Source organism: Capra hircus, chromosome 11, assembly GCF_001704415.2.
Source record: "Capra hircus breed San Clemente chromosome 11, ASM170441v1, whole genome shotgun sequence".
Lineage (NCBI taxonomy): Eukaryota > Metazoa > Chordata > Mammalia > Artiodactyla > Bovidae > Capra > Capra hircus.
Window position 1 is genome coordinate 105,033,307 of NC_030818.1, and position 26,854 is coordinate 105,060,160.

General features: G+C 55.3%; 1 protein-coding gene across 1 annotated transcript; it reads right to left on the reverse strand.

Moving 5' to 3' along the window:
- FCN1 (ficolin 1) lies at window positions 1,623–10,489 on the reverse strand. Its single transcript, XM_018056197.1, has 9 exons — window positions 10,328–10,489; window positions 8,916–9,029; window positions 6,799–6,861; window positions 6,331–6,366; window positions 5,181–5,213; window positions 4,661–4,788; window positions 4,061–4,190; window positions 3,054–3,188; window positions 1,623–2,056 (listed from the first exon to the last, which is right to left on the reverse strand). Exons 1-9 carry the CDS (start codon window positions 10,428–10,430, stop codon window positions 1,809–1,811), a joined length of 990 nt encoding a protein of 329 aa, XP_017911686.1. The 5' UTR covers window positions 10,431–10,489; the 3' UTR covers window positions 1,623–1,808.

A 26,854-nucleotide genomic window follows, 5' to 3' on the forward strand; every position in this document is an offset into this window, starting at 1 on the left:
GGAAGATCCCCTGGAGAAGAGAATGGTTACCCACTCTGGTATTCTTGCCTGGAGAATACCATGGACAGAGGAGCCTGGCGGGCTGCAGTCCATGAGCTCGCAAAGAATCGGACATGACTTAGCAACTAAGCAACAAGGAGTTCTTTAAATACTCTGGGTGTGGGATCATGCTGGTTTTTTTAAATGGGTCGTGGTAGACAGAATATGCTCCCCCTGCCAAAGAGCTCCTGCCTGAGCCCCAGAACTGGAAGTGTGTCGCCTTACACGGCGACAGTGGCTTGGCAGAGGCGCTTAAATGAAGGATCTGGAGGCAGAGAGAGGGCCTGAGACGCCCGGGTGGGCCCGGACGGATGCCAGAGTCCCTCAGAGCAGAGGGGCCCTCCCCGCCGTACCCAGAGGGCTGCGCTCCTGCTGCCCTGAGGACAGGGAGGGCCCCGGGCCAAGCAGGGCCAGGAGCTCCGGAAGCTGGAACCGGGGAGAGAACACGCTCCCTGGAGCCTGGAGAAGGAACCCAGGCTCGAGTCAACTTGCTTCTAGTCCCGCCACACCCACACAAGACTTCTAGCCTCCACAGCCCTGTGATAACACATTTCCTTCATGCTTTAAGGCCCTGAGGGGTTGGTAACGAGTTGAGGAAGCAGCAGAAGGCTAGCAACCTACATGTGACAAAAGGTCCCTGGGAGCCCAGCGGCAAAGGGCCTGTGTGCCAGTACCAGAGCTCCAGGAGGCCCGAGTTCACTCCCTGGGTCGGGAAGATCCCCGGGAGGAGGGCACGGCAGCCCGCTCCAGTGTCCCTGCCTGGGAATCCCACGGACGGAGGGGCCTGGTGGGCTACAGTCCACGGGGTCGCAAAGAGCTGGACACAGCAGCACGCACACACACGTGTCACAAGGGGCTTCTGTCCCCGGGCAAGCTTCCTTCTGTTCCCTACGCAGTGCTTTGAGAAACAGAGGGTCTTGAGTGAATGCGACTGGACCCATCAACCTTTCCCTTCCCACCAGGCCCCTCTGCAGTCTCGGTTAAGAGGCGTCTCCCTGGCCTGAGAGACAGAGAACCCTCCTCCATCTCCCATCAGGCTGTTGAGCTTCGCACACTGAGGTCTGCGATCGTCCAGGGACCAGGGCTTGTGCGGAGTGAGGCTCTTGCCCTTGGGGTTTAGCACGTGGGTGCCCAGCCGCCCTCCTTCTGCTGGGCAGACGCAGCCCCTGTCTCGTGTGGACCTGTGTTTGGTGTTTCAGCAGCTCTCAGGGGAGGCTGGCCCAGAGCACGCACGGCACCGACTCGAAGCAGAAAGCGCCTATTTATAGCAAACGCCCCTCCTTTTAACGAGAGTGTTCCAGTCCCACAGTGACCTGTTTAAAAGCGTGTGATGTTGGGAGTGAGGCGGGAGGAGGCAGGAGCATTTCGGGGACGGAGGGGACTGCCCTGTCTATTAATGCCGGGAGCTTAAGGCTGCAGCTGATGCTTGGGGGACATTGGGGATTGCATGTGCCACGGGGGTGGGGGGGCTCAAACTGTCCCTGGCTCGGCCGGGCCGGAAGCCCCTGCAGCAGATCGGCTGTGGGAGAAATGCTCAGGAAAGCTCAAGTTCAAAGACGCAAATGAAAACCGGCAGGAAAAAGTATGTCAGAAAGCAAACCCTTTAAAACCATGATTCTTCTGGTGAGGCCGTGGGGCTCGGAATTCAGACGCCGACAGGAGGGACTAGACCCTGTGGGCCTTACAAGCAGAGGGAGTGGGCAGCGGGGGCCACGCGGGGGCCTGGGCGTCACCGGGCACGGAGCAAAGCTCGCGGAGGCTGCGGGCGGCTAGGTGAGCCGCAGCTTCATCTCCGACACCTTGTAGCTGTAGTTGTACCGGCCCCATGACTTCCAATTGATGCCGTTGGCATAGCTCGTGTGCGGCCCCTTGAGGTAGCGGCCGTTCAGGTTGGAGGAGTGGCAGCTGTGATACCACCAGGCCCCCTGGAACTGCACGGCACAGTTAGAGGAGCTCTCGTCGTTGTCACGGTCTTTGGTGGAGAAGAAGTGGTCTCCGTGGTCCGTCAGGGAATCGCCTGCTCGGGGAGGGGAGCGGGCAGAGTGGGGTGTCGCTGGTCCTAGAGGGAGCCGCCATTAGGGGGCCCTGCCGCCCACCCAGAGCATCTCCATCTAGAGACCCCCAGGGGGCTGAGAGCCCACCTCGGCCGTGGGGCAGAGGGCGCCTCCTGGTTCTGGAACTCTGCACCAGGGTGCGAGACTCCCTCCAGCCTCACCTGTTTCCTCCTGGCTCCCCAGAGGCCCCCAGGACCTTGAGGCCCTCTCTTCCCCAAGCCCGTGCCTTTCTCCTGGGCCCTGCCCCCTCCCACTGGCTTGCCCTGGCCACCCCAGGGGCCCAGCACGACCTCACCAGAGGCCCTGGCTCCAGCTTCAGCCCCGGGCACGCAGCTCCCCTCTGGCCCCCACAGTATCCATGCCCCCCCTGCCTGCCTGGCCCTCACCTACACCATGGGTCAAGGGTCCCTGCCCTGTTCCTTCCTTGGAGGCTCAGAGGAGGCCACGTGTGTCAAACAGGCGCTCGAAAGCTCCCGTTTGCCATCCCCTCCGGCATCCTGGAGGGGCCTTGCTCTCTGCAGCTCTGCTCCAACACACTGCAGCAGGTACCTGGCACCATTCCTGAGCACGAGTGCACCCTGGGAGCTCCAGGATGAGCCTCAAGAATCGCCTTCCCACAGTCTGTGACCAGGGGGTCTTTCTGGCAAAGAATATCCCACAGGGTTGGTGTTCTGGAGCCACTTGGGGACAAGGCTCTAAGGCCTCCTGTGAGATGACTGTCCTCTTCCAGGTGTCAGTGGGACGGGGTCAGTGACCTCAGAGCATCGCAGGCCCCCGTGTTATACAGAAACGCAGGCACCTTCTTGTTTGCAATCACAGATGGGGAAGCCGGGCCCCGAGAGTGGAACCCCCAGCCCAGGGTCTCTCGGGGAGACAGAGCCAGGACCCCCAGCAGCTTCTCTGCTTCCCCAACCCCGAGCTGAAGCCCCGGCCCCCGCAGTGGCCCATGCAGACTCTGACCTGCGCTGCCCTCCACAAAGGCTCCCAGGACCAGCTTGTACTTCTCAGCTTCATCCCCCATCCTGAATGACTGGTACTTGGCAAATCGGTGGTTGCCTTCGAAGTCCATGAGGTCTACCCGGAGCTCACTGGTTCCTGTTGAAGAAAGGTGTTCGGGTCTCCGCAGAAGGGACCCTCCACCTCCAGGCAAAGGAGGTGGGAATTTGGGTAAACTCTGGAGGGGTGTCTGAACTTGGCAACTGGGGATAACTTAGCGGGGAAGGCGTGAGAGGCTGGTGGACGTGAGGCTCCAGGGAGGGCCCCCTGACTTCCGACGGCTCCCCTTCTGCTGCACCAGCCTCGCCCAGAATCCCACGGTTGGTGCTCCTTGAATGGAATGAAGCCTCGCTCTGCTGGAAACCCTAAATTCTCCTGCAAGCCACTGTGGATGCCAGGGCAGGAAAGAGTATTGGTATTCATCTCTTTTGCAAGAATTTCAGGCCCATGAGTGGACACCTTCAAGGCTGCCCTGAGGTAGTGGAAGAATTTAAAATAGGATTCACAGGTTTACAGTTGAACTCAGGACCACCCCTGAGGCTGATTCTATGAACCAGAGCAGTGGGCTGAGGGGGCCCGTGTCGGGACCCCCACGTGCGGTGACCGGGAGAAGGAGGGAAGGGGCTCTATGGGCCTCAGAGCCCAGTTTCAAGGCAGGACTGGTGGCTGGAAGAGAGAGGAGGGCCACCCCAGTCCAGACGGCCTCCTGCCCACTTCCTCCTCTCCAGTTCTAAGGTCTGATTGGTCCTGAGACCAGAAGACATCTTCCCTCCAATCCGCCCTTCTCCCGATTCTGACCCTACCCTCAGAGAGTCTGAGAAGCGCGCCCCCGGCTGGCACAGGCATAGCCTTCCTGCTGTCAGACGGGAGGACGCAGGGGGCGAGGCCTTCTGCTCCACACAGCCCAGGAGTAGGGTCGGGAGCTATGGGCTGCAGCGCCCCCAACCACAGAGCCCCCGCTGTGGCCCTACCCTGGGCGGTCAGGGCGTGGATGTTGTCATTCCCCAGCCAGAACTCGCCCAGCTGACTGCCGAAGCCCTGCTTGTACGCGATCCAGGTGCGGAAGAAGTCCACAGAGCCGTCCGTCCTCCGCTGAAAGACCTGTGCATGGAGGGGGGAGCTGGGAGACAGGTCCTTGCTGCCGTTCCCCGCCCTCCGGGGCACCCTGCCACCCGTGAGCACAGCACCGGTAGCTCACAGCACTCCACAGGCTGGGGCCCTGGATGAGGGTCTCATCAGAGACCCCGGGCACCGTCGGGGGAGTACCTACACGTGGCCAGGGAGAACATGGAGACTCAGAGAGGGCAGGCGACAAGCCCAAAGCCACACGCCTGGAGAGGAGCGGGCGCTTCCGGGCCTCAGCCCATGCCCAGGGCTACCGGCCTCCTTGCCCCTACCCTGACACTTCTGCTTCTCCTGACCTCAGTGACAGGACGGGGTCAGCCTGAGCCTGGGGCTAGACAGTCTCACAAAGGCCTCTCAAGACTGCTCTCCCACCAAAGGAGCCTCCCGGACATGCCCGCCACTGCCCACGGGCCACGTGGCCGTCTCTGGGACCCCGGCCAGCTCACGGTCCACCCCCCGCCGTCTGTGACCATGTCACACAGCACGGTCAGGGGCCGGCAGTCGGGCAGGTAGATGGTGTGCCAGCCGCTGAGAAAGTGCCCCCTGGTGAGCAGCTCCTTGCAGGTCCGAGGTCCTGGGAAGGGAAATGGGGGACGGATGCCAGGTCAGGAGCCTGGGCAGGGCAGGGGCAGCGGAGGGGGCGGAGAAGGGGACGCCTGCCTGGGGGAGAGTGGCACCGAGGCCTGGGACAGACGGAGGCCACCCCACCTCCCAGAGCTGTTCCCACCGTGGTCTGGGCACCCCGCCTTCCAAGGAAAGTTATCAGCTGCCCTAGGAGGACCGCTGGAAGACACATGTCATTCAGGCAAAAGCTGCCTGTAACTGGGGAGTGAGAGGTGTGCAGAGAGTGTTCCATCTCTGGATGCTAGAACCAGGGTCTGTGCAGCTGGCCTTCTGGTCAACTGCCCCCACGGGAGCAGGTCCTGTCTGAGGTCCAGGGGCCAGGGTCGGCGTGTGCACAGTCACCTGTGGCACAGGAATCAAGCTGCCCCGGCTCTCCTGTTATGGGAGAGAAGACACGCATGTCACACGTCTGGAAGCAGCCCCATGCCTCTCACCCCCTCTGCTCCGTGAACACGGCACCGACAGTGGAAACCGTCGCCCAGCTCTTCCAGGACGGACAGCCCCCAGCCCTGGGCAGCTCTTCCAGGACGGACAGCCCCCAGCCCTGGGCAGCTCTTCCAGGACGGACAGCCCCCAGCCCTGGGCAGCTCTTCCAGGACGGACAGCCCCCAGCCCTGGGCAGCTCTTCCAGGACGGACAGCCCCCAGCCCTGGGCAGCGGTTCCGAGGCTCAGCCGTGGGGCCTGCAGGGCCGGGGTCAGCACTGTCGCTTGGGGAACTGGCTGGGCCACCGTACCGGCTACCTCTCCTGGGCTTTGAGGCTCTCGGCACTGAGGGTCAGCTCCTCTGGGCCCATCACTTTCCACCACCAGTTTCTCCATCAGAGCCTCTGGTCGTGCAAAGCCCTGGCGGGTATTCAGGGCGTGCTTGGCCCCGACCAGCGCACTTTGAATTTGTCATCAAAGCATGTGACTGTGTCTTGTGAGAGCTCAGTCATATCCGACTCTTTGCGACCCCACGGACTGTAGCCCGCCAGGGTCCTCTGTCCATGGGGATCCTCCAGGCAAGAACACCGGAGTGGGTCGCCAAGCCTTCCTCTGGGAGAACCGTCCCAACCCCGGGGTCGAACCCACGCCTCTTGCCTCCCCTGCACTGGCAGGGCTCTTTGCCGCCAGCGCCGCCTGGAAGCCTGTGTTTTGCCTTTTCTTACTTTTAGAAATTTTTAAATAAATGGGCATAAATCAGAAAAAAAAAAAAAAAAAAGCGAAACGTCCACAGTCACGCACTAAGTCAGTGCTGCCAGCCTCCCGGGGCAGGGCTGGCAGCCGCTGGCTCCTCCAGCCTCCAGCCCGCAGGACCGCCCCTCTGCCCCTACCCGTGGGCTGGACGGGCGAGGCCAGGGGCGTGGTCTGAGCTCCTCACCCAGAGGTTCTCCTGGGCCCCAGGGCACCTCCTGTGACCCAGGCCACCTCCTGTGACCCAGGCCTCGGGGACCAGCCCCCCCAGCCCCCTGCAAAGCCTGCCGGGTGCCCTTGGGGAGAGGAGGGGCTCACCTTTCTCTCCACGTGCACCCTTCTCCCCTTTGGCTCCTGGGGAGAGACAGGGGGTGCAGAGGATGCCTGTCAGTGGACAGCGACCCTCCACCCTGGAAGCCACCCCAGGCTCAGCTCTCCGGGGGTTGGGGGTGGGCATGAGGCTGAGCCACACACACTCTCCATGGCTCACACGGGTTTCAGATGCCTGGGTGTTGGTGGGGCGGGTGGGCGGCTGGGGACCTGAGGCCTGGGACCCTTCCCTGGGTCCCAGCAGGCTGCTGGGGACGGAGGAGCCGGGGCCGGTTCACGCGCCGCCTCAAGGCTCTCAGGACGCGGGTGGTAAGACAGGCGCGTGTCTGTCTCCCACCACCCTCCCGCTCTGTCTCGCTCCCATCTCTCTCTCCACCTCCCCGCCCCTCTCAGCCTGACTCTCTGTCTCTGTAGACAGGCCCTGGGTCCTGCTGGGGGGTCGCAGCTCTTCATCACCTGTGCTTCCTTTGGGTCCGGCCGGCCCTGCCTTCCCAGGGACTCCAGGCAAACCTCGTTCTCCTGTAAACCCCAAAGACACACCATTGAGGGAAAGGCCATCTGAGGCACCCTACTTGAGCTCTGTCTGCCCTGAGAAATAAAGTCCTGACCCTCCCGTCCTGGCTCTCAGGGTCGCTGCCACCGGGACCCAGCCCGAGGGTGACAGCTGAGACAGAGGGGACAAAGCGCCCTCGGCCCCCGGTGCAGACAGCTGGCACCCCAGGGTGCCGCTGGCTTCCAGCTCCTGCAGACCTCTGTGTAGCAGGCCCAGGTCCACGTGGCCACACAGAGCTCTGCCGTCTAGTCGGGGGCTGGGGCCAGGAACACGTCCTCACAGACCCTATCACACAGGGGCACCTGGAGACACGAGCCTCCGGCCCAGCTCTCCGTGCTCCACCCTGGATGCTGGGGAGAATGTTAGCAGCTCAGTCATGTCCAACTCTTCGGAACCCCACGGACTGTAGCCCACCAGGCTCCTTGTCCATGGAATTCTCCAGAATACTGGAGTGGGTTGCCATTCCAGGGGTCAAACCCAGGGATCTCACGGATAGCAGGCAGATTCCTTACTGTCTGAACCACCAGCGAAACTCAGATGAGGGGAAGTCAGACAATTACGTATCCCTCCAGTGAGGTTCCGACTCCACCTCCAGAGGGGAAGGGTCAGCAACCTGGAGCCCCAGTTCAGCTCAGTTCAGTCGCTCAGTCGTGCCCTACTTTTTGCGACCTGATGGAGTGCAGCACACCCGGCCTCCCTGTCCATCACCAACTCCCGGGACTTGCTCAAACCCATGTCCATTGAGTCGGTGATGCCATCCAGCCGTCTCATCCTCTGTCGTCCCCTTCTCCTCCTGCCTTCAATCTTTCTCAGCATCAGGGTCTTTTCCAGTGAGTCAACTCCTGGCATGAGGTGGCCACAGTATTGGAGCTTCAACTTCAGCATCAGTCCTTGCAATGAACACTCAGGACTGATCTCCTTTAGGACGGACTGGTTTGACTCCTCACAGTCCAAGGGACTCTCAAGAGTTTTCTCCAACACCACAGTTCAGAAGCATCAGTTCTTCAGAGCTCAGCCTTGCTTATGGTCCAACTCTCACATTCGTACATGACTACTGGAAAAAACCATAGCTTTGACTAGACAGGTCTTTGTCAGCAAAGTGATATCTCTGCTTTTTAATATGCTGTCTAGGTTTGTCATAGTTTTTCTTCCAAGGAGTAAGCGTCTTTTAATTTCACGGCTGCAGTCACCGTCTGCGGTGATTTTGGAGCCAAGAAATAACGAAGGCCAGGTCTGCATTCTTAATGCAGGAGGCTAGAACCACCGAGGGCCCCTTCCCCTCCTCCCAGGCACTGATGAGAGGGTCGGGAGAGGCTGCCCCAGGCTCAGCAAAGGGAAGGGCAGGGGTCTACCAACAGGCTTACAGCCCTGGGGAGTGGGGTGTGGGGGTGGGACAGAGGGGTAGAGCCGCTTTCGCTTGGGGCCAAGTAAACACACCCCTTGGCGGGCAGCAGACCAGACGTGCCCTCCTCCCAGGATCCCCCAGCAGAACCCCGTCTTGGAGCCAGTTTTAGGGGTGCAAACCTTGTAAGAGGGGGTCGCCATGTGGGCAGATGTGTGGAGTGCTAGGGGCCCTCACACTGGGGGGAGACCCAGCTCCTCCCTCCCTGGCGATGCTTGGCTGCTCGGAGCCCCGGGCTTCTCCTCTGAGGAGCAGGGAGGGAAACCTGGGGCCCCGGTTTCCAGGTGAGCACACCAGGCACTTGAGGTGTAGAGCGGCTGCCAATGGTCACGGTAAAGCCAGTCCTGATCAAGGACCCGGAAGCACATGCTTCATGAGAAGACACCCAGACGTGTGCTGAGAAGAGCTGAGACCAGCGCCCTCCTCCTGGGACGGCAGTTCCAGGGGGCGCCGGGGTCACCTCTGGGCAGAACCCGTGACCCAAACTTCCCAACTGAGATGCCCCAGCACGGCCCTGCTCGGGCTCCGGTCTGAGAAGAGCCGGTGATCGTGGCCCCGTCCCCGCCCAGGGCACACACCCTTCAGTCCACCAGCCCTGTCCCTACCAGGGGCACGTACCCTTCAGTCCACCGGCGCCCGCCTCTCCCTTGGGCCCTGGGGCTCCGGGCAGCCCTGGGCAGCCTCGGAGGATGGACAGCTTGTCGGAGCCCTCCAGACCCACCAGCTTCACCTCTGCAGAGAAGCACGGAGTTGGGGTCAGGGCGCTCGTCGCAGGGCCGACGACAGGCCACCCGAGCTGGGAGTGTCTGACGCAAGGCGACCTGGTCCCTCGGCTCCGGCCGGTGTCTCTGGCCTCAGATGAAGGGTCAGCCTGGCAGCAAGCTTCCTGCCTCCGGCAGGCACTGGTCAGGTGGGGAGGCCGTGCCTGGGCATGGAATCAACCCTGCCCAATTCCCAGGCACCCCCCTGTCCATGCTGTGTGTCTTTGGGCAAGTCACTCAACCCCTCTGAGTTCTGGGCATCCAAATGGGGACAAAAATAACGCTGTGGGGACGATCAGATCGGATAATGCAGATGCTCAGATTCGCGGTGCACTTCACGGCATTTTAAAAGAGCCGCGTAAACAGTGGATACTTCCACTACATGATGACAATAAATATTTATAAGACTTGGGGAGCTGGGGACAGCGTAACATTTTCAACCCCAGACCTCGGACTTGTGACCGCAGAGCTCCTGAATTGGAAGGGTCCCTGTAGGTCCCCCCGGAGAGAAGATGCATTTGATCTAAGAAGACAGAGCAAACTCCAGTACAACAGGGACCAGGGGGTCATTTCCTTCTCGGCAGAAAAGAAAAAAAAGAAAAATTAGTTTTGTTGATTTGAAAACTGAAACATCCTCACGAGAGACAACTTAGAGCGCGTGGGAGTCAGCCAGGCGCAGACGCTGCATACCCGGGGGCTGCTGCTTTGGAGTCTGTCTCCACCAGAGATGCGCTCAGGGGGACGAGTTTATGCTTCCCCCACAAACACATCCTCAGCTCATGGCGAGGCTGGTCTGTCCTCGGGGAAACCTCTTTCCAGGCGTGGGCCAGCCCCCTGCACGGATCGGAAGGGAGGCCACCCACCCTTACACCTCGAATCTGCCGATTCACACTCTGGCGTGAAAGCCGAAAATCTGCAGTAACAAACCCCAGGGGAGCGTGGAAGCCCTGGGATTAGAGAACCTTTCTGAAAAGTCCAGAAGACAGGAAGCAGGGGACGCTGTCCTTCTTGGCTGTAGAGCCAAGACCCGACTGGACGCTCCGTGGAGCAAATCTGAGGCTTGAGAGGGGCACAGACCCGGATTAAATTCCCACTCCTCCCACATGGCCTTGGGCCGTTCGTTGTCTCCTAGTCTGAGGATGAAGCTGAGCTGCAGCTGAGCTGCTGAGTCTTCAGAAGGTGCAGATAGAGGGTTTCACCCTGGATGCTACCCGTGGTCAGTGAGTGGGGAGCTCCAGCGTTCAGGGGCTGGAAACAGGTCCCTCTCACCTGGACAGGTGTCTGCAGCCTGGGCGGCGAGGGTCCCAAAGCACAGGCCCAGGAGGAGCAGGCCAGCGGGCCCCAGGGCCCCAGCCGCTCCTCCCAGCTCCATGTCCTGCGGTCCGTGCCTGAGCTCTCGCGGGCAGTGGAAGCCAGCCCTTGCCTGGGCCGGCGGTTTCTCCACTGCAGGTGGACGCCCACTTCCTCCCGCCTCTTTGCTTACACCCACAGGAGGTGTCAGAGGATGGCAAAGGGCGTTTCCTTCCTTCTGGGCCCCACCAGGCTGCCCACGGAATTGGGCTCACTTCCGCTGGTAGGATACCCTGTTCCCGGTTGAGAGAGCTCCCAGGACCCCTGTGTTGGAAGGGGTCTGCCTTCTTTGTGGCTTAAGGAAAGTTCCATCCCCAGACCCCCTCCTTATCACCCAGCTCCGCCCAGGCAACACACCGAGGCTTTGACTGGGGTATGAGGAGGAGTAAGACCCCTCCCTCCCTCACCTGATTTCCAGAAAGTTCTGGTGACTGAGCACCTAACACAGGGGAAGAGAAAAAAAAAATCCTGAGCGCTTCAACCAGCTCCATTGGGAAGAGACTATGATCTGAATTTCACAGGGGGGAACCTGAAGCCGCTCTGCTGGTGGGAGCCAGACATCTCCCGAGTCTGTCCGAGGCTCCGAGGACCACCGGGTCTGGTCTTGACACCTGAAGGTGAGGCTGTGTCTTGCCCCCCCAGATCCCAGAGGCTGTCCTCCACACCTGTACCACGATCACCCTGAACCAGGACAGGCGGTGGTCTTTCCGGGAAGGGCTTCTGCAGATGTGTAGAGGGTCCCTAAGGAGAGCAGGACGGTGCCGGAGGGGAGGAGCTGGGGCTGAAACTCCCTCGTGGATTCACATCTCTCGAGGCAGCATGCGTGAGCTGGCATCCGAACCGCACTTACTAACTAGGAAAGGAGCATGGGATGGCCAAACCCGAGGTTTGCAGAAGGCTCACAGGACCTAGCGGCCATCTCTGTGGGCTCGGGGATAACACCAGACTTGGCACAGTGCTGTGGGGTGGCTCCAGCCCCTGAGACAGAGGGAGGAAAGTCGCCTTGCCTCAGTTATCACCCGGCCCGCAGCCAGCTACGGACCTGAGCTTCATCTGTTGGAGAGGGGCTAGTTCAGGGTCGCTCACCTAGTCTTGGACGGGGAGAGAGGCGGCCGGTGTTAGTCCCGCTGCCCCCTCTGCGAGACCCCCTCCCTGTACCAGGGTGCTTCCTCTTCTCACTGTTGATAGGGTGACTGTAGGTGGGACGTTGACTGCACTGTCAGGTATCACTTTAATGTCCCTAAAGTACATGGACCTAAGAAGATGCGAGAACGCAAGACGCTGCCAAGTTCAGATGTCCTAAAGTGGGATCAACCAAGGTCATCTGATTCCTGGCAATGGCAGCTGAGGTATTTGGGGCCATCTGTCCTCAGAAAGACAAACAGAAGTGAAAGTGTCCGTCCGTCAGTTGTGTCCGATGCTTTGTGACCCCGTGGACTGTAGCCTCGCAGGCTCCTCTGTCCATGGAATTCTCCAGGCAGGAATGGGTAGGCTGGAGTGGAGGGGGTAGCCATTCCCTTCTCCAGGGGCTCTTCCCAACCCAAGGATGGATCCGTGTCTCCTGCACTGGTGGGCAGATTCTTCACCACTGGGCCACCTGGGGTTTGAAACTCTTGTGAGGTCTTTCTCTATCACTGTTGCCTGCTTGCTCCGAGCTGAAACCAACACAGATCTTCTCAGAAGAGTACTATCACCCCAAGACTGAGATGACTTCTGCAAATATACGTACCTTTCAAGTTAAATCTTAGCATGCAGTAGACGATAACCAGGCCCATGAGGACAGAAGACGACGCAGACAGGAACAAACAGAGACAGCAGAGCGTGGACACAGACCTCCAGCGCCACAGTCGCCGAAGCGACCACACAGGTAGTGGCGAAAATCGAACGGTGTCTCCAGAGACTGAAAACGAACCAGGCTGCTCACACACCACCACTTCCGGTCAGACGCTCCGCGGCACTGTCAGAGCAGTAAGGCAGAAAAAAATAAATCAGATGTATACGAGCTGGAAAGGCAAGTACCAGCCTGCTCTTACTTCTGTAGAAAATTCAGCGGAATCTAAAATTTTTAGAATGAAATGAGCTTCAGTTCCGTTCAGTCGCTCAGTCGTGTCTGACTCTTTTCGACCCCATGAATCGCAGCACGCCAGGCCTCCCTGTCCATCACCAACTCCCAGAGTTCACTCAGACTCATGTCCGTTGAGTCGGTGATGCCATCCAACCATCTCATCCTCTGTCGTCCCCTTCTCCTCTGCCCCCAATCCCTCCCAGCATCAGAGTCTTTTCCAGTGAGTCAACTCTTCACATGAGGTGGCCAAAGTACTGGAGCTTCAGCTTCAACATCAGTCCTTCCAATGAACACCCAGGACTTATTTCCTTTAGGATGGACTGGTTGGATCTCCTTGCAGTCCAAGGGACTCTCAAGAGTCTTCTCCAACACCACAGTTCAAAAGCATCAATTCTTTGGCGCTCAGCTTTCTTCACAGTCCAACTCTCACATCCATACATGACCACTTGAAAAACCATAGCCTTGACTTGATGGACCTTTTTTGGCAAAGTAATATCTCTGTTTTTCAATATGCTCTCTAGGTTGTTCATAGCTTTCCTTCCAAGGAGTAAGCGTCTTTTAATTTCATGGCTGCAATCACCATCTGCAGTGATTTTGGAGCCCCAAAAAAGAAAGTCTGACACTGTTTCCACTGTTTCCCCATCTATTTCCCATGAAGTGATGGGACCGGATGCCATGATCTTTGTTTTCTGAATGTTGAGCTTTAAGCCAACTTTTTCACTCTCCTCTTTCACTTTCATCAAGAGGCTTTTTAGCTCCTCTTCACTTTCTGCAGTAAGGGTGGTGTCATCTGCATATCTGAGGTTATTGATATTTCTCCCAGAAATCTTGATTCCAGCTTGTGCTTCCTCCAGCCCAGCGTTTCTCATGATGTACTCTGCATAGCAGTTAAATAAGCAGGGTGATAATATACAGCCTTGACGGACTCCTTTTCCTATTTGGAACCAGTCTATTGTTCCATGTCCAGTTCTAACTGTTGCTTCCTGACCTGCATATAGATTTCTCAAGAGGCAGGTCAGGTGGTCTGGTATTCCCATCTCTCTCAGAATTTTCCACAGTTTATTGTGATCCACACAGTCAAAGGCTTTGGCATAGTCAATAAAGCAGAAATAGATGTGTTTCTGGAACTCTCTTGCTTTTTCCATGATCCAGAGGATGTTGGCAATTTGATCTTTGGTTCCTCTGCCTTTTCTAAAACTAGCTTGAACATCTGGAAGTTTATGGTTCACGTATTGCTGAAGACTGGCTTGGAGAATTTTGAGCATTACTTTACTAGTGTGTGAGATGAGTGCAATTGTGCAGTAGTTTGAGCATTCCTTGGCATTGCCTTTCTTTGGGATTGGAATGAAAACGGACCTTTTCCAGTCCTGTGGCCACTGCTGAGTTTTCCAAATTTGCTGGCCTATTGAGTGCAGCACTTTCACAGCATCATCTTTCAGGATTTGAAATAGCTTCACTGAAATTCCATCACCTCCACTAGCTTTGTTCATAGTGATGCTTCCTAAGGCCCACTTGACTTTGCATTCCAGGATGTCTGGCTCTGGGTGAGTGATCACACCATCATGATTATCTGGGTCATGAAGATCTTTTTTGTACAGTTCTTCTGTGTATTCTTGCCACCTCTTCTTAATATCTTCTGCTTCTGTTAGGTCCATACCATTTCTGTCCTTTATCAAGACCATCTTTGCATGAAATGTTCCCTTGGTATCTCGAATTTTCTTGAAGAGATCTCTAGTCTTTCCCATTCTGTTCTTTTCCTCTATTTCTTTGCATTGATCACTGAGGAAGGCTTTCTTATCTCTTCTTGCTATTCTTTGGAACTCTGCATTCAGATGCTTATATCTTTCCTTTTCTCCTTTGCTTTTCACTTCTCTTCTTTTCACAGCTATTTGTAAGGCCTCCCCAGACAACCATTTTGCTTTTTTGCATTTCTTTTCCATGGGGATGGTCTTGATCCCTGTCTCCTGTACAATGTCATGAACCTCTGTCCATAGTTCATCAGGCACTCTGTCTATCAGATCTAGTCCCTTAAATCTATCTCTCACTTCCACTGTATAATCATAAGGGATTTGATTGAGGTCATACCTGAATGGTCTAGTGGTTTTCTCCACTTTCTTCAATTTAATTCTGAATTTGGCAATAAGGAGTTCATGATCTGAGCCACAGTCAGCTCCCAGTCTTATTTTTGCTGACTGTATAGAGCTTCTCCATCTTTGGCTGCAAAGAATATAATCAATCTGATTTCAGTGTTGACCATCTGATGATGTTCATGTGTAGAGTCTTCTCTTGTGTTGTTGGAAGAGGGTGTTTGCTATGACCAGTGCATTCTCTTGGCAAAACTCTATTAGCCTTTGCCCTGCTTCATTCTGTACTCCAAGGCCAAATTTGCCTGTTACTCCAGGTGTTTCTTGACTTCCTACTTTTGCATTCCAGTCCCCTATCATGAGAAGGACATCTTTTTTGGATGTTAGTTCTAAAAGGTCTTGTAGGTCTTCATAGAACCGTTCAACTTGAGCTTCTTTAGCATTACTGGTTGGGGCATAGACTTGGATAACTGTGATATTGAATGGTTTGCCTTGTAATGAACAGAGATCATTCTGTCGTGTTTGAGATTGCACCCAAGTACTGCGTTTCAGACTTTTGTTGACCATGATGGCTACTCCATTTCTTCTAAGGGATTCCTGCCCTCAGTAGTAGATATAATGGTCATCTGAGTTAAATTCACCCATCCCAGTCCATTTTAGTTCGCTGATTCCTAGAATGTCGATGTTCACTCTTGCCATCTCCTGTTTGACCACTTCCAATTTGCCTTGATTCATGGACCTGACATTCCAGGTTCCTATGCAGTATTGTTCTTTACAGCATCGGATCTTCCGTCTATCACCAGTCACATCCACAACTGGGTATTGTTTTTGCTTTGGCTCCATCCCTTCATTCTTTCTGGAGTTATTTCTCCACTGATCTCCAGTAGCATATTGGGGAGCTACCGACCTGGGAAGTTCCCCTTTCAGTATCGTATCCTATCATGAATGAGCTTAGCAAAATTCAATTATGTTCCTAAAAGTTAAACAGTGAATTACAAAAAGAAATTTTAAACATTTGCAATGGTGACACCAAAGTCAAATAACTGAATAATTCTGGCAAAATATACACTAGTGCTCCATGTAGAAACATCAGACATGAGTGAGAGATGTTTCAAGAGAACAAACTAGAAGGGTGTTCTCTGTTCGTGGATTCAAACGCTCAACGTTCTAAAAATACTCGTTTCTCTCTCGCTGATCTGTAGACTCGCCACATTATCAGTCGAATGCCCCTTTCATTGGGAAACTTGGCAAGGCGAATTTGAAACTTGTTTTAAAGGTTAAAGGCCAATCATGAGGATGTCCTGAGCTGCAGCAAGGAAGGATGACTTGCCCTAGTTGATGCCAGTGATCGTCGTGAAGATAAAGCCGCTGAGACAGCGTGGCACCTGCGCAGGACCCAGACCAAACCATCAGAACCGAGTAAAGGACCTAGAAACAGATTCGGGCATAGGCAGAAACTCGGTGCACGACGGGCAATTCCACAGAGCCAGCTGGGAAAGGGCAAACCTTTTAAAATCGGAGAATAGTTGATTTACGATGTTGTGTTGATTTCTGCCGTACTGCAAAGTGATTTGGTTTTATACACACACACATATATTCTCTCTAATATTCTTCCCAGTATGGCTTACCACAGGGCATTGCACACAGCTCTCTGCAGTGTACAGCAGGACCTTGCTTATGCACCCTACATCTGATAGCTCGGGCGTCCCGCCTGCCAGTGCGAGAGGTGTAGGAGCCACAGGTTTGATCCCTGGACGGGGAAGATCCCCTGGGGGAGGGCACGGCAGCCCCCTGCAGTGTTCTTACCTGGAGAGGCTCATGGACAGAGGAACATGGCGGGCTACAGTCTGTAGGGTCACAAAGGGTCGGACATGATTGAAGTGACTTAGCACACACACAAGCATCTAAGAGCTTACATCTGCTCACCCCAGCCTCCCACTCCGTCCCTCCGCCAGCCCTCTTCTCCTTGAATAAACTTCCAATAAGCACTGTGAGTTACTGGGTACTCACATGGGAAAACCAGAAATGAAACTTGACCCTTTCCACACAGCAGAAAAAGAGCCGTGTTGGCAGAATCACAGACCCAAATGTGAAAGACGGAAGAGCAGTCTTGGGCCACATCGCGGGACTTCAGATAACCCTGGTGATGCCTCATGCAGGAATGAAGAGCTCTAAGTAATGGACGAGTGTGGAAACTGACATTGAACTTAAGAACACTGGGCTTTCAAACGACACCCCCGAGAGAGACAGAAGCTGCCAGGGGGTGGGGAGGAGGTGTCGGCCGCACGCAGCAGTGACAATTTTTTGTGTCCAGAAGAAACGAGGAGCTGCTGTAAGCCAATGCTCCTGTGCGACGTGGGAAAGTGACCTACACAGACACCCCTCAAAAGAGACACTTCAGTGGCCGATAGAAAAAAGATGAGACCCTTGACTTGATTAGTGATCAGAGACATCCACGCCTGCACCTGCTTGATGACCCACAACCTGGAGCTCGGCCCCGCCCCCACCACAGCACCTGCCCAGGCAGAGGACACAGAATCGCTCCAAATCACGGCGACCAAGGGTCCATCTGGAGCAGGACCAATTCCCGGCCTCACAGGTGTTCTAACTCATCTGCAGAGCATCACATGACGAGTTCCTGCTTCCCTCAAAACCACCGTGGAAATTCACAAACACAGCACCTCAAGGGAAGCGGCATCAGAAAGAAGACCTTGTTTGATTGCATTTGTACGTAAAATTCAAAAGCAGGCCACTCCACAGAGCCGTGTTGGGATGAGGTGCGCTGAGCGGACTGTGGAGAGGACGGCCAGGTACCCCCAGCCAGGGTGGCAGCCTCCTCAGGAGGGGTCCTCCGGGGGCTGGCCCTGCCCTCCAGCTTCTTCTGACACGCTTTGTTTCTGCACTCTGGTGAGGAAGTGTTATTGTCCCCTTCTAAAAGGACGTTAAATACAATGAAATGGAGCCTGCAGTGGCCACAGAGATCTGTATCACTTCCTGCTGCAGCGCGGCGGTCCCCAGCAAGCAGGGAGATTCACACGGGCCCCGCGTCCTGCCAGGCTCCCGGGAGGCTGGCCATCAGCACACAGGTGCTGTTCCACTGCCTCTGAGGGAGCTGGCCCAGGACCGGGGTTCCCACACGTCTCCCTCCACCCCAGTCCCAGGGCTGCGCATCGGGGCTCTCCTGGGGCCTTTGCACACGACTCTGTGGATTAAGGAGAGATGTGAGCCCACCCAGTGATGCTCAAGCTCCGAATCTGCCACCTAGGTCCTGGCTCAGAGTGAGGACCACAGCATCCGCCAGGGCTTCAGAGCTCCGGAGCAGGAAAGGGGGGTCCGATCGACTGAGATTTTGAAGTCTGGATTAGGGTGGGTCTTCCAGTGGGGCCTAGGGCAGGGTCACCAAGTCATTGTTTAGGACTGGTAGACACAGCAAAGTGAGGTTTTTAATCGACAGGATTCCACTCAAACTATTGATTTCTGTTGATGAGTTGATGGGTCTTGGGGGAAATGCTTCAGTGAGTAACATGGCATTTTCAGCCTTCAACTTTCTTAGGGGAGTCTGTAGGCAGCGTATTAAAAAGCAGAGACATTACTTTGCCAACAAAGGTCTGTCTAGTCAAAGATATGGTTTTTCCAGTGGTCATGTATGGATGTGAGAGTTGGACCATAAGGAAGGCTGAGCACCAAAGAACTGATGCTTTTGAAAAGACTCTTGAGAATCCCTTGGACTGCAAGGAGATCAATCCTAAAGGAAATCAACCCAGAATATTCATTGGAAGGACTGATGCTGAAGCTGAAACTCCAGTACTTTGGCCACTTGATGGGAAGAATTGACTCATTGGAAAAGACCCTGATCCTGGGAAGACTGAGGGCAGGAGGAGAAGGGGACGACAGAGGATGAGATGGTTGGATGGCATCATTGACTCAATGGATGAGCCAACTCCAGGAGATAGTGAAGGACAGGGGGCGGATAGTATAGTCCATGGGGTTGTAAAGAGTCAGACACAACTGAGCGTCGGAACAACCACCCCAGGAACATCAGGGCCCTTGGGAGTGTAGGTGCAAACCCTCCCCCACCCGCGGAGAGCTGGCTGCTCCAGGCCTCCAGTCCCAGCCTCCTCCTCCCAGGAGTAGGGAGTGTCCCCCAGGGTAGGCCGTCCCCTGTCCCTCTGCTGGTTCCCTTCCTTCCTGCTTCTGCAAGGACTCACGTTTGGAGGGCCTCAGGAAAGGGGCCGTGTGCCTGCTGAACCTGGCGGGGTCCCCCTGATAATCCCCGGAGGCTCCCCCTGATATCACCCGGAGGCACTTTCGTTTGGCTGTGAAGACTGTTTACATTCGGAGCCCCTCAGGTGGGGAGAGGCTGCCTGCCAAGTCCAGTCCAGCCTGGAGCCCAGGAAGGGCCTCGCCAGCTGTCCCGGCTTTCTGTCTGGGAAGAAGGAGCACGCGGGGCTGGCCCTGAAGGAGCCCCAGGCCGCACCCCCAGGCCCGGGTCCTCCTGACCCAGGCAATGCCACCTTGAGCCTGTCGCTTGACCTCTCTGAGTCTTCTTTGTCACCAAACTTGGGATAACAGGGTGGATTTGAGGACCCTGTGGAGTGAGGATAGTAAGTCAGAATCATGGGGTCAGTGACCATGGGGAGGTCAGCGCCTACCCTTCCCCTGGCCCTGACCTCCTCCTCCCCGCAGCCTCTCTGCCGGCTTCCTGGGCCGCCCTCTAGGCCTGGCCACCTGCCCCCCAACCACCCCTCCCCAGCCACCCCAGCCTGTGCAAGCCTCTGTTTCCGGTGGGTGTTTCACAACCTGGGAGGAGGAGCCCTCTGGCTGGTGGTGTTAGAATCTCCTCCCCACCCCAGCCTCCCTCCCTGCCCCTGCCTCTCAGCAGCTGGGCTGGGTCCTGGCCGCCCCGTCGAGCCTGCTGGGAGCCTTGTCCTGGGGACCCCTGTCTGCTGTGCGCACTGCCCAGACCTCCACCAGAAGGCAGCCCCTCGGGGAGCAGGGCTCCGCAGGCGCATGGCCCCCTCGGGGAGCAGGGCTCCGCAGGCGCGTGGCCCCCTCGGGGAGCAGGGCTCCGCAGGCGCGTGGCCCCCTCGGGGAGCAGGGCTCCGCAGGCGCGTGGCCCCCTCGGGGAGCAGGGCTCCGCAGGCGCGTGGCCCCCTCGGGGAGCAGGGCTCCGCAGGCGCGTGGCCCCTGCTGTTCCAAGAGCGCCTATACTCTCTGGAAACTTCTGGGCGTGCTTGCTCAGCTGCTCCGTCGTGTCCAGCTCGTTATGACCCCGTGGACTGTAGCCCACCAGGCTCCTCTGTCCATGGGAGTCTCCAGGCAAGGATACTGGAGTGGGTTGCCGTGCCCTCCTCCAGGGGACCTCCCCACCCAGGCATCGGACCTGCGTCTTTCATGGCCCCTGCATTGCAGGAGGATCCTTGTACCACTGAGCCACCAGGGAAGCCCAGGACAGATGCCAGGGGGTCCACAGAAACGCTCCTGATGTCTTTGAAAATCAGAGGAAGAAAGTAGATAAATATGGCCAAGGCTATATTCAACTTTGAACCTTCATCATTGTAAAATACAATTTTTAATGATTTTCTGTGGAGGAAGGGACCCAGTGAGGTGGAAGTGCCTGGGGTCCCTAAAGGGGAGACCCCCCACCAGGGGCCCTCCTGGAATATCCTTGAAAAGCTGGGGTGGGGGCAGGGGGTGGCACTGTGCCAGGCTGTCAACTGCCAGAAGGAAGCTTTCTCTTCCCCACCCCTCATCGGCCTGAAATGTCCCTTCTCTCGCCATAAACAACTCCCCCACGGCAGGCTCGCTCAGCCCTGGCGCTACTGACATTTTGGCCCAGACGGCTCTTGCCAAGGAAACCATCCAGTGCCTGCTAGATGCCAGTAGCATCCCTGCCCCAAGTCATGACAACCGGAAATGTCAGCAGACATTTCTCCCGAACGTCCCCTGCAGCTCGGGACAGTCACCCTGGGGCCCCGTCGTTTTGGAATCCCCACTGCCGGGGTCCAGCCCCGGTGGATCCAGGGTGATTCGAAGGTGGGGGGACGGAGTCGGCGTCTTTGGAAAAATGCATATTTAATCACAGATATAGTGAGATTAGAAATGGATAGTGTAGTAGGAAGATTAGTGGAGAAAAAGAGGCTGAATAACTTGGATTATGTGGAATAGCATCCATGCTCCAGATGGGAATTCAGCCAGAAAAATGGGAGCAAGAAAGAAGCGACATGGGGGAATCAGTCTTTCCAGAAACTGATCCAGTTTCTTTATTTTGGGGTTTGCTTCTATATCTTTTGTTACACATAGGGATGAATACAGAGTCACGTGGGGGTCAGCAGTCCTGACTTTTATCAAAATCAGGTGCTTCACATAAATGTATAAAAAAAAGGTCTTAGGGATATTACATCATCTTCTGGCCATGAGTGAGACCTGCTGACATTTTATGATCCTTTCTTTCTGATAACCAAAAAACTTATTTCTTCCAAGGGTGTTTTTTCTTAAAGCAGGCACCACCCTCCAAATAAAGTTACATTCCTATAGGGTGAGGGTGTAGTGAGTTACAATCAAGAAAGGAATTTATTTAACCCAAGGTTAACAGGATTAATCTTAAAGGTTAATACTTATTTCTTCCTATATGCTAGTTATATTCATTATAAGGGTAGGGAACATGGAGATTTAGCAGCAAACATCAGCCTAACAAATGAAAATCCTTTCACCAATGCTCTCCTTAAGATCTGTTTAGTCTTAAGATAGTGATAAAGTTACATTTTCACATAGCAAGGACACAGTGATTTATAACAAAGTACAGTGATCTATTACAAAAGAGAAAATCCATTAACTCAAAAAGTCTAGTATTGCTAACATCAAAAACTACTGTATTTCCTTTTCTATATCCCAAATACATTGATTAATATATTCCCAGGTGCCTAAGGATATGGAGGCCTGGCGGCAATCATTGACTCAACAAGAAGAAAAAGCCCTGTGCTAATTAAGACTCTCAAAATACTCCAAAACTCGCTGTGCTGTTTATGGTTGAGAGGTGGTAAACAATCATGTGCCTAGTGGCAGCAGTATGGATAATCCTGTCACACAAGCTAGTCTGTCAGCAGAGAGGTTTGACCTGAGACATCCTTGTCCCACCCAGAGCAGGGAATTAGTAGCAATTATTGACGCAACAAATGAAAAACCCTTCACCAATATAATTCCTAACCAACTATACTAATAATTTCCAACTCCCCAAAATAATTTGCCTTTAGTAAGTCTAAAACATCTCGTGCCTCTCAGGTTGGGAGGCTGTAAACAATCACATGTGGCCGGACGAACCTATACAGGCGGGCTAGATAACCTTCAGAGGAGTCCGTAAGCTGAAACACTCTTGTCACACCCAGGAATTTTTATTGCCTTGGAGCTGCACGTTTACTCCTTCTCCGAGAGAAATGGTTATGGGGGAGAGCCCCCCGTAAAGTCAGAGGTGTAGGTGAGAGCATAAAACAGACTCTGGCTTTGGGGTTAGATGCTCGGGAACAGGGGGTTTCCTGAGGCTTGCCACGCCTTTGCGTATGCCAAGCCTCCTTCCTCATGACCTTTGCCATGGGCGGAGTTCCTCCCGCTGGCTCCCGGCACCCCACCTCTTCACTGTCACAAACCCTAATGATGACCTGATTTCTAGGCCAGCCCCCAGCATCGGACCTGTCCCAGGCCCCTCCCTCGCCTCCTCTTCCTCAGCTATCAGCAGGGACGTCTGACTTGAACGATGTTCCCGGAAAGCGGACTCCTGTGCCTGTCTTTTCACCTAGATAAGTGGCACCTACTGGAGCTCATTCTGAATTCTGCTTTCTCCATTCAGGCGTGTGTGTGCATGCGTGTGGGCCCGTGACTCAGAGGCGTGAATCTTGGTTGGTGTGTTTATCTACACTCAGCCTGCTGCTTTCAGCCGCCAAGTCCGCATTGCTTTGGACCTGCCCGTGTTTCCTGGGCCGTCTCCCGGGCGACCTCAAAGCCCACCCTCCTCCACCACCGACGTCGCCTGGGGCTCCGAGGGCCCAGCGTTCACACCGAGCGGCTTCCAGGCCCCGTGGCCCGCGGAGCCTGACTGCGGCTACCTGAAGGGGCTGTCCTTCAGCATGGACGTGTCCCCGCGGGGCCCCTCCTCTGCACTCCTCAGCTTTCTGATGGTCGCCTGGGTCCTCAACAGCTTGCCCACGCTGTAGCTCCCAGGTTTCCTCTTAAGTAACCGGCTCTCCGTCACCCTGAGGTCGCTGCCTTCTCGTGCTTTCCAGACGTGAGTCACGTGTTTCGGGCGGTACACGCATCTGCTCCCTTCCCACTGGCTTTGCCCTGGGGCTCTTTTGCACTCACTGTTTCTGCTCTTAGAGTTTTATTTATGAAGTCTTTCCCTCCCCCGAAGTCCCAAAGATAACCTGCTGCATTTCATTTGCTAGCTCTGTTCTTCTGCTTCCCCCATCTGGCTCGTCACTCCCTGTGGGCCTCCTGGTTTCTAGGTAACCCCCCACCCCCACCCACACACACACACGCACGGGGATTCATTATTATGTTCCATAGGATGCGCAAGTTTCTGGAACTGTCTGGAGCTCTGTCCTCTCCCACTGGATTTGTGGGACCACCTTGTAATGAATGAAGACCCCACAGGCGGTGGGTGGTCTCTGCCCCCTAACTGTGGAATCCAGCCCCCCACTCAGTGTCAAGACCACATGAGCTTCATTGCTCTGTTTCTGCAGAATGTCATATCTCGCGGGACAGTCCACACTCTACTCTTCTTTCATAAAGCTGGTGAAGCTCTTTGTGGACGTTGATCAGTTCAGTCGCTCAGTTGTGTCTGACTCTTTGCGACCCTATGGATCGCAGCACGCCAGGCCCCCTTGTCCATCACCAACTCCTGGAGTTCACCCAAACTCATGTGCATCAAGTCAGTGATGCCATCCAGCCATCTCATCCTCGGTCGTCCCCTTCTCCTCCTGCCCCCAGTCCCTCCCAGCATCAGGGTCTTTTCCAATGAGTCAACTCTTTGCATGAGATGGCCAAAGTATTGGAGTTTCGGCTTTAGCATCATTCCTTCCAAAGAACACCCTCAGCATAAATCTTAGATCATGTCTGAGTTCTGCAAGAAATTTTTTGATTGGGATCGCATTGGATTCATGAGTTAATTTGAAGAGAGCTGGCATCTTTATAACATTAGGTCTTCCCATCAAAGGCCTGGAGTCTTTCTGTATATTCAGGTCGTATCAAAGTCTCCCACTGGCATTAATTCCTAGATTCCATATGGTTTCTGTTCCTGCCCCATGGATGACACCTTTGGAAAAAAGCGTATTTTCTAACTGATCATTGCTGGTGAAAATAGATGCTGTTTGGGTCAGTTCAATATGTCCATTCACTATGTGCAATGGACATGCCCAGTACACCTGCTGAATGTATCGGCTTTTTTCTAAAGAGATGATTTGATGAGGAAAAACGATGATGATTCACTAAAAATGGAGCTGAGAAAAGCCAGTTCCCTTTTATTCTAGAATGAGAGCTCATTCTCTCTCTCTGTCTCTCTCTCTCACACACACAATCTTCCATTCACACAAGCAGGCATGCACACACAGCTGCTCATATATACCCATGCACACACATGTATGCACACACATGTATGCACACGCACATACACACCAGTGCACACGCATCACACACATATGTACCCATTACACAGACACTTTCATGCAAAAGAGCCAATCTCTCCCCCCCTCCGAGTCCTGTGGGCCCTGCTGGGCACCGGGGCACATGCTCTGCCAGTTCCATGTGCCAGGACACAGGTGGGGGCTCCTGCCCTACGGGAGCTCAGCTCTGGCTCGGGAAATACAACACGTGCTCAAAGACTCAGGGTAGCGGAGGGATAAACTCTGCCTTGCCATCGTCCAGCCTCAGTGGCCATCACCTCCTTTCTCTTCCTGGGGCGACAAGGGTGGAGACCTACCCATTATGAAAGGTAAGACCCTGAATGCAAACAAATCCAGATGGTTGGTTGCCCTCCGCTGGATGAACCCGCCCGCTCCAGTTCTCCCGCGGCGTGCCCAAGGCAGCCGGGGCTGGGAAAGGATGGGAGGAAGCCGTTCCCCCCGGGGCTTCAGGCTGGTCTGCAGCCTCAGGGGCACCCCGCTCTCTTGGAGCCTCCGTTTCCCCATTTTCCAGGGGGCGTTTGGACTGGACGTGCTTTCTGACCCTTCTCTGCTGAAGCCAGAACCTGCCCTCCTGCCGCCACCCCCGGCCAGCTGCAGCCTGAAGCCAGTGTCCCTGGACCCTGGCAGCACCCAGCCCTGCTCCCAGTTGTACGTTCACGGCTTGGACCTCAGGGAGCAGGCACGAGTCCCCCAGCTCCTGTATCTGGACTCTGCTTCAGACGAGCGGGGCAAGGGGGAGGCAGTGGAAGATCCTAAATTCTGCAGAAACTGGGACCAGCCCGCAAGGGTGTGTCTCCATGGGGGTGTAAAGCGACTTGGAACAAGGTTGCTCAGGAGGCCAGGACAGAAAGCAGGACAGAATCTGGGAAAGCTCCCAGGACTCAGGGCCACCTCACCACCGGTGCGTCCCCTGGGAGGTGACAACGGACATCCGTATGAGAACATGACCCTCCTGTCCACAGCAGCCCTGCTCAGTGTGGCCAGAAGGTGGACACAGCCCAAATGCCCATTGGTTGATGCATAAAGAAGCAAACCATGGTCTAGGAGCCTAGTGGGCTACAGGTCATGGGGTCACACAGAGTCAGACACAATTGAAGCGACTTAGCACGCACACGGCTATCTGTATAACAGGATGTTATTAGAGCAGAAACACCGAGCAGGCGCTGACTGAGCCTTCGGACGACACAGGTGGAGAAGCCGGTCACGAAACCGCATGCTGCCCCACTGCACTGATGCGAAATGTCCAGGAGAGGAGAGTCCATGCAGAGAGGCCAGGGGTGCCGGGGCAGGGGAGGGGTGCCGGGGTTGAAAGCAAAGGGATATGAGCTTTCTTTGGAGATGGTAAAAATATTCTAGAATGTTCTTGAATACAGAATATTCACTGCCCTCTAAAGCTAAAATGCACTGAAAGTTCACAGCTCCGCAGATACACAGAAAGCATTGAATGTGCAGTTAAAAAGGGTACATTTATGCATGTGATTTAGCTCTCAATAAAGCTGCTAAAGAAAGAGACAGAGTTCTGTGGGGAAGGTGGGGGTGGACCGGGGATGCTGGCACATGGGTCCTTGGAGTGGGGGGCCCACCCTGCAGACCCACATGAGGAGTCCTAGATGGGGGCAGCCGACCCTGGAGACCCCTCCCCACAGGGGGACCCTTCTGCCCAGTGGGGCCATCAGGAGAGAGACCCTGGCCTTCTGTTCCACACAGGGGCCTCGTCTTTCAACCTCCCCCCCCCCCCCCCACCAGGCTTTCTACATAGCTCCTCCTCCAGTGACCCAGGAGCTCTGCTGCCCACTCCCAGGCCCAGAGGTTGGAGCAGGGGAGGCAGGACACCTTGGCTCCAGCAGGAAGTAATCCTCACCCTCGGGCCATTTTAATTTCCAGGAGATAATAACACCAGCCAGAGCATCCCCCGGGTACCTGAAGACGGATGACCAGTGCTCACAGGGTAATCGTTTGTGTCAGAGTAAATTGGAATTTATATCTCAGGAGACAGATCATTCCCTTAGAGCCTTTGGCATCCCGGGATTGGAGGCGCTTGCACCAGGCTGAGGACACCAGCAGAGGCAGCTCCCCGGGAGACCCGGCTCGCCCGTGTTCTGTTTAATATCTTAATCGAGTCTGCAGGCCCGAGGACACTGTGGGGAAACAGATCTCACAGCGTCCTCCTCCCAGTTTGCAAGGGATGGAGGTCATTTTCACCTTCCAGAAACCCAGAGAAAACCAGCCTGGAAGCAGGAGTTATTTTCTTTTGTTTGGGGCTGTTGCTTACTTCTTGCATGCATTTTTAAAGCTTGTGAACAGACAAAAAAAGCCCAGGAGTCAGTTCTCATCCAAGTTAAACTAATTCTTAAAATCCTAAATCCTTGCCTGGCTCCTTGTTTCCGGGGACCAGAACACAATCTGCTTTGCTCTTGACTTGAAGGCTGGTGAGCTGGATGGGGACCGTCATATATAATGCATGAAACGAGCAGAGAGATGAAGCCGTGTTGAGCGCACACGTTACCCGCTCTGGAGCTCTGTTCCCAGAGCCGCTGTGCAAACATATTTACTCTGCATAAAAGAATAGGCTGAGGCTGCCCACGACATTTGTTCATTGCAGTGGATTTAATTTTTAAACCTG